Genomic DNA, 8329 nt, shown 5'->3' on the forward strand with positions numbered 1-8329 from the left:
TATTGTAACCTAAGCATACCGACATTTATGTCGACGTAGTAGATAATGTCTACATTAGAGACATATATATTGTCGGAATAAATAGTAAATTAATCTCCTTTTTCTCTTGTTCACAACATTTACTCTAGAAAGACTTTACCGATGTTATTCAAATTTTACAAGTTTCCTACTAGTACTTAGGAGAAGATTCTTATAGAAAGAGAAATCAATAAATTGCCTCTGCTCACAAACAAGAGTGTGCCGTAATACCACACTGCTATCGCCAACTCATTTGATAAATGTGGCGATTATGGTATATCCCTCATAGATATCTTTGGAGAAGACATATGCCTTATAGCAGGAGTGTATGAAATGTCTAAGGATATATATCCACATGGTGGTCAGACAGATACAGGAAGATTCCAACTTGCTTTAAAATATTATCTGCTACATTCATAGGTGAAGTCAAGCCAATATTTCAGTTATACCATATACAAAGCAGATAAATTTTAATAGACCATATTCCGTATGAATTATGAACACCCATTTTTTGACAGACTAATATAGACCCTAGAGCAGTGATTCCCAAAGTGGTCTATATCGACCCCTAGGGGTCTATGACAACCTGCAAGGGGTCTACGTCAGCGAAAAATTTTTTTTTAATGTTACGTATATTTTACATAACAGATACAAAATTTGATTTTGAGTAGTTTTAATTTAAATTCAATTAATAAATGTATAAATTAACATGTGTTTTTACTTTAAGTTTTTAACACTAAACTTCACTACTGTTAGAAATTTACAGGAAATCAATATCAGGTAAATAGAGGGTCTACCCAACACGGAGAAACATGGCAAGGGGTCTACGACACAAAAAAGTTTGGGGAACGCTGCCCTGGAGTATTCCGTGGGTATCTGTGGTTCCACCTGGTACACTTTGAAAATATTTAATGCCAAGTCTAAAACTGAATTTTAATTAAAATGTTATCACAAAGACACACACACTTTCCTTTTATCTTTCCTATGTTGTAATTTAATAATTTATCTCGTGAAAGATATAAAAGATAACTAATTAATTCTTTATCGTGATATATAAAGAAATACAATAGTCATAGAGATTTTTAAAGCGTTGACATTTTTACATGTATTATTTATTATCCTGTTAATAAAACAATGACTGTTCGTGCATATGCTCTCCTGGTATTCCATTCACGGCCGCAAAGCCGGAAGGAACCGAGGTCGGCGGAGAGGAAATAGGGCCAACGAACTGTTCCTCTGCCAAAAATTATATTTAGAATGATTTTTAACGTATGAAGCGTGTATATTGAACACATAGTTTTCACAATATCTCTGAAACCATAAGTCTTAGAGATTTTAAATTTTTGAGAAATATTCCTTTCGCCGAGAAAAGATCAGCTAAGTACGGATTTTAAAAAATTCCACCTACAAGTGGAGTAAAGATGGAGTTAATTAAGTTCGTATAACAAGCAGGCGACTAGAACTTTATTAATTGACAACTATACACACAACAATTAGACTAGAATTATATTAAATGTTAACAAAATATAATATAAAACCCAAAACATATGTGATAAATTAAAAAATAAGTGAACTGTGATAGATAATGTTAATAGCATGTAAAAATAAAAAAAGTAATTATTTTTTATGTCAAAACTAAAAAATAAGGTGAAAGAATGAGGCGATGAATGAATGGAAGAGAAAGAAAGATCGAATTGTGATCTGAAAGAATAGAGCCGATAGATTATGTGAAAAATGACAGCTGAGAATGAAAATAAAAAAGAAAGTAAAAAAATTATTAAGATAAAAAACAACCCTGTCCCAAACTAGATAGGGATGGAAGCAGAGGTCCTCGATAACGGGGGCCTAAAAAAAAAGGTGACGCCTAGGAGACATCTATATATTGACTCATCACGGTATCTCTGAAACCATAATACTTATTCTTGAAATGTTGTAGGAATATTCCTTTAATCGATAAGAGGTCATTTAAGTACACCAATACCTCGCTTTGCGTCGTTTCATTTTGCGTTTTTTCCGAAGTTGCGTCGCTGCTTAATTAGTACTAATTTTCACTGTGCGTCGTTAGATTTTCGAGGTTGCATTGTTTTGGGGTCGTGTTTAAATTTTTTTTCTAACAGATCAGATGGCAACACTTTTGTTTCTAATTGCGCCAAGTCATCAAAGCTCTAGAGTTCTCTTTCTAACTAAAAATCAACGCAATTTTAATACAGTTCTATTTTCACTTTTTTTTGCTAATTTTGGAGCTCGGTTTCAATTACGTAGTGTGTTATATATTTATATAAAATTTTACGAGTTGTTTCTGGTTACAAAAAAGGTAAATATTATTCCAATTTATTTATTCGTAGAATTTAACTATTTTTGTTTTTTAAATGTTTACTATGTTCAATTTTAATTTTAAAAAGTTGTATTTTCGTGGAACCTATCTTCGATCTTGGCTCGCTATAAAAAAATCTTAATTCACTTTGCGGCGTTTCAATTTGCGTCGTGTTTTTTTGGAACGTAACCACGACGCAAAGTGAGGTATTGGTGTATAGATTTCACGTAATTTCACCTCAAAATGTTTTCAAACTGTAACCATTATATTTTACGTCTAAACTTGCGATAGACAGCTATTTTTAGTTAAAAAATATATTTATTATTAGGACCTTGAATAAGTCCTCGCTGTTTATGAAAGATGGCGTTGCGGCACTCTGTGCCTAGAATTTCGTACGGTAACAAATCACCAAAGTAGTGCTATATTTAACCTCAAATTATAGTAGAATAGAGTTTACCACAGTGTCAACTACATATTTATTTGCCTTTTGTGAAAATGTGTACTTTTGTACCAAATAAAGTGTTTTTGCGGGGAATTTTATTGCACTGCTTTATTCAGAAAAAATCTGCAGCAGAAGCACACAGAATTCTCGTTGAGACATATGGTGACAATGCTTTGTCGAATACAACATGCAGAGACTGGTTTAGGCGCTTCAAAAGTAATGATTTTTTAATTTTCTAATGCATTATATTTCACTGTACGTTTAGTGATAACGTGAAGGCCGTGTTATCAGACACTATCGTGGTACTCGATAGACTATACAGCTTATACGCGGCCGAATATTCATATCATCACGACACAATTGCCAACAAGGGTAGTCAACTCACAAACGATAACAATTTTTTTTAATCTCACAATGAAAGCTTTCTGTACATCATCTGTGATTTATATCGTCATGTATGCAATCATCATGATCACGGTGATGATCTATCTTGCGTTGCCCATATCTAGACGTCCAGCAAACATTATGTCATAGAACAAAAACAAAAAAATTTTTTTTTATTCCTATATTTACACTGTGTAAATTGGTAATATATTTTATTATATAGAAGACAAAAATTGTTTTTCCTTTTTAATATAAACTGTTCGATAATGATTTTCAAGGTGCAGCCGCCTGTTGTTTAAAGCGACATGTTCTCTCTTGTGCTTTAGGTATGTCACCTGGATGTCGAAAGGAGACTTTGGAGAGAGAGAACAAACATCTGAGCTCCTTATCCTAAGTCGGAGATTTGGACGTCGAAGGTTGGTATAGCGCCCCTTTCTCCAGCACGACCTTGATGACGGATTCAGAGTGATCAGCTGCAAGTCGATGCACTGGGCCACCGCCGTTAAAACTGTAGTAGTACGCGAATGCGTTCCCGTTATTTAAATCTAATATATAAAATTCTCGTGTCACGGTGTTCGAACTTGAACTCCTCCGAAACTGCTTGACCGATTTTTACCAAATTTTACATGCGTATTCAGTATGTCTGAGAATCGGCTACTATCTATTTTCCATACCCCGGGTGGTCCACCCCTAAATTTTATCTTAAATTTTTTAGACAATTTTTTTGGTTTTTATTTTATTATGACAGCATACAAAAATACATACAAACCTCAATTTTCACCCCTCTACGATCAACCCTTATCTTACATTTGTTAATTAAAAACTTTAATTTTTTTTGCAAAACAACCTTTTACGGGATCAGCTAGCAATTATAATAAGCTAGTAAATAAAAATGATGTCGCCTTCCTTTTAACCAGACTTCGCTTTGACGTTAAAATATGGGACATCCTGTATAAATTTAATTCAACATCCCATTGATACTAAAAGTCAACCGTCACTCGTTATTTATGACAGCCTGGTACACTTCGCCGAGATTACCCAATAGACTTGAAATAGGTACTCAACCCAGGACCTGAATTGAATGATTAGGTACTAAATATAGACCTCAGGTCTTCGCACTACAATTTAACAATTGCGGCGAATTTGTACCGTCAATTTGATCCGTGTGGGGTCTTTATTTGGATTAGGGATGTCAACACTTTTTTATCACACATCGATGTCATTTTATTTATTTTATTTTAATATTCTTTATTGTATATTCTAGGATACATTTAAATAGTTTCATAATAATAAACAAAGAAGTACAATGGTCGGTCTTATCACACGATGCTATCTCTTATTGACAACCACAGTGTAAACAGTAGAAGTATAAATAATGGATAGTTAGCGTGTACAAAACATACATACATAAATGTCTATGGCATATATAATTATAATAAATAAGGTATATATATTACGGTACAACAATCATAAATATAAACATCAAACAATTTGAATCGCACTTGCTTCAGAAAGAATAAAGAAATGTATTAACAGATAAATAATCACAGATCTTGTAAATATTTCTTAACAATTTCCTTAAAAATAGGCAGCGAGTTATCACGTCTTATATTCAGCGGTAAATCATTACACAATCGAACGGCATGTGTGGTGAAAGATTTGGACGAGAACGAGGAGGAATGCGCCGCCATTTTTAATTCTAGATTCTCTGATGATATCAAAGACCTCTCATGTGTGTGATGAAAAAAATTATACCTGGAGCCGTCGTAAGCTTTATTAGTCTAGATCTTTAGTTCTCAAAGTGCTGTAGGTGGAACCCAGGGTCTAAGGAGGTCTACTACATAGGCGTAACAAAAAAAATGTAATTCTAGATTAGAAAACAGGGGCCCTCCACAAATATTTATTTTCTTTTGATAGTAAAAAAAACTTAATTTTTTTAAATATCTTTACGATCTATTATTTTAACTTCTTACATTAAAATATGCGTTTTAAAAAGAAATAAAAATATCATTTTGGGTACAAAACACAAATCTCACAGTACACGTGTGAAATACCCGCGTTATAGGAGGAACACACTTTTTTAAATGGCCCCAATAAAATTTTAAGACCTCCTGTTCGTATCTGCCATATATTGGGCAGGGACGTTATGTGAAAATACTGCACAGACCGTCTATAGTACGGATGAGTCTAGTTTTAATTTCACAAACCTTACTGGCTTTTCATGCGTATTATCAATCTTTCATATATAAAAAAAATCAGACGAGTTAAAAGAAAAGAACAATCTATTTTATAAATAAAGAAAGTAATGTTTCTATAATGTAATTAAAATGATTAAATTTATATTTCCATTACATTTCGAGTAAGCTTTTTCAGATTTTTTTTTAAACTCCTTCCTTCCGTCACAATATCTTTTATGCTTTCCTTTTGTCCCAATATTCTATCTTCCCTCTTCTTATTCTTCTTCCATACATCGCCATTTTTCCCTCATCACTCAGCACAGATGACCTCTGGGACCTTAAGTTCCTGTAGGACGACCGACCCTGAGGTAGACAGACTACCTTATTGGTCTTCGAAAGACCCTGGACGCAGGTCGCGTTTAATCGGTTCTTTTCGAAATATATGGACGAGGCATATGTCCCAGCTGTGGACCTCCTAATACATCATAAATTACACGAAGCCTATATTTATAAATAATAAATTAGTAAAATTTATTAAAACCGTAAAAAAAAACAATGAAAGCCTTTGTTTACATAACAAGAAACTCCGTCAATCGATATGTAAAGATACCAGGCGAGCAGAAACGCAATGGATGCCGCGTAACCCGTCCGAATTGAAAAGCTCTCACATCCCGTACGTTTGCTTTCCAATTAAGTTTCTACGCAATTATACGGTTCGTACCGAATCAGGTTTAATATCTCTAAAGTAAAAGCCACAATTTCTTTTACACGAAATGGTATATCGTAATTATAAAGACGGACATCTGGCCGACGATCGGTAAACCGAAATGACGTGTGAATCTAAAAAATAATTTTAGTGGTGTTTATATACAGTATTCTATATCGGTAGCCAGCTTAATCGATATCACAATGCAATTTATTTTATTTTCTTAGACTAAGTTACGAAGCCCGGACTCTCCCTCGAAGGTTCAGGTTCAAATCACTACACATTACTGTATGGTAAACTCACAAAAAGGTGATGATGTTTGTATGGTGAAACTTGAAGGGCATTGTTTATTATGATCCTTTAAAAAAATTAAAGAAAGAATCAATAGAACCATGTGTGTGATCTTCCATCATGAAAACCCTAGACCATAGACATCTTAAGTATACATGTGAGGCGACAATGCATCCGCCATATTGACCTGAACTTCAGATTATTTTTATTTACACAATCAGATTAACTTCAAGGGAGGACTGCCAAAACTAAATGACAAGTTTTTTCCAAAAAGTCCTAAAATGTTTACAGAAACTGCATCATACGTACAATATGACAAAACTTCATCACAAAATGGCACCCGTATACTACAGTTAAATGTAAATAAACCCTGAAATAACATATCTTGAATTTTTATATAAATTACGAAGTATCTTTTACGCGACTATTAATATGAAGTATTTAAAAAAATATTAAAATATAATCTGACATTTGCAATTTCACTCTCGCCTAAGGGAGAACATAATAAAAAAAGCATATATAAGGTACTGTATTTATATCAACATATATTTAATATGTGTACAGTATATTTATGTTGGGTCATCAGCCATTAGACTTCTTGAAATACTTTTAAAATTAAACTTTGAAAGCGGACGAATTGAAAAAAAAAACCGTTTGTACATGGATGCTTTTATAAAATTTTAAATATTTATTTATCAAAACTTATAGTAAACTATGATATAAGAATATAATAAAAAAAAGTTTACATTTTTAATGCATTTGTTTTAATCTCCATTGCGGCCAACGATACACGTTATAACACAAAGAAATGAATGTGCGAAATCGACCATTCTTACGACGTAGTAGCCGGTAGTACATTCGTCTCAAGGACGTAAACAAAGACAGCTGTTGCGAAATAAAACAACTGCGTAATATCGACTCACAAACATTGCAGTTAATGTTGTGGATTAAAATGTAGCAAGATGTAATTACGCGTGAAAATCCAGTTTGTTAATGTTTGTTTATATATAAAAACTTACCACTCAGATCTTCGATAGTATTCAGCTTCCGTGCTGCCATTTTCGTATTTAAAACGGGCACTGCGCTTAAAAACTCAATTATCAACTATTTTCCAACTGTTTAGACGTTTTCAAAAGAATCGCGTGAACAGAAATAATGTCAACAAGCGACGTCAACCAGTCGCCTTTGTTTTCTGTTTTGATATTCGCTTGTGTGACAACATGCAAGATGGCAGCTAGGCTTGCTATCGTATGATTGGTTAGAATTTATAAACATAGCCTAGTGTTGCTATATACAAAATTAATATTTCATGTAAAAATAATTCAAATTCATTTTTAACTTCTAGCATTTTATTTAATAATTTTCGTAACACATTTGGAACTTTGGGAATGCTATAAAATGTTATATAAATCATACTTTATACTTAACCATTACAAAAACTCCATTGTACAAAATTTCATAGATATACAACAATTTTATTATCACATTATCCTGCCTGCAATTGCCTTCTCAAAAAACTGTAGTCTTTCCACTAGTTTTAATTTTAGGAAAAAGAAGAAGAAGGACGGGTAGTCACATAAGAGCATGAATGTAAATATTTCCAAATATTATTTCTAAAGTCTCATTTTGATCCTGGAGTGATATTGTGAGGTACCCAGCTAGGAACAATCCACCTTACAAGAAGGTACTTGTGTATTATATGTAAATAAAATGCTGATTGTGAGTATCTTTGTATGTGATTTGATAGCTCCGTTCAATTAAAATTTTTACATTTAAAAGTTACTTTCATATATACTGCAGTAAACGCTATATGGAGCATTAATTGAATCGACAAATTAATATGGCTAAAATATTACGTATTTAAATATACATATTGTTACAGAAGAGATTACATTTTCTTCAATATCCTTTTTTATCTTCTTATCAAAAGCAATATTGTATTATTACATATATTTTAAGACTTATTGGATTATTTATATCTCTGAAGTAGTTATTAA

At 32.7% G+C, this 8329-nt stretch overlaps 1 protein-coding gene across 1 annotated transcript in view; it reads right to left on the bottom strand.

The window, feature by feature from the left end:
- Positions 1-7546, bottom strand: part of BNIP3 (BCL2 interacting protein 3) — a 48882-nt gene extending 41336 nt beyond the window's left edge. Inside the window, exon 1 of the mRNA XM_068771109.1 lies at positions 7352-7546. Coding sequence (XP_068627210.1) covers positions 7352-7391 — 40 coding nt within the window. The 5' untranslated portion in view covers positions 7392-7546. The remainder of the gene's footprint in view (positions 1-7351) is intronic.
- Between the last annotated feature and the right edge of the window lie 783 nt (positions 7547-8329).

The sequence above is a fragment of the Battus philenor genome, unplaced genomic scaffold, assembly GCF_028537555.1.
Source record: "Battus philenor isolate CCGP_79_NKW_IND1 unplaced genomic scaffold, ilBatPhil1.0.hap1 SCAF_30, whole genome shotgun sequence".
Lineage (NCBI taxonomy): Eukaryota > Metazoa > Arthropoda > Insecta > Lepidoptera > Papilionidae > Battus > Battus philenor.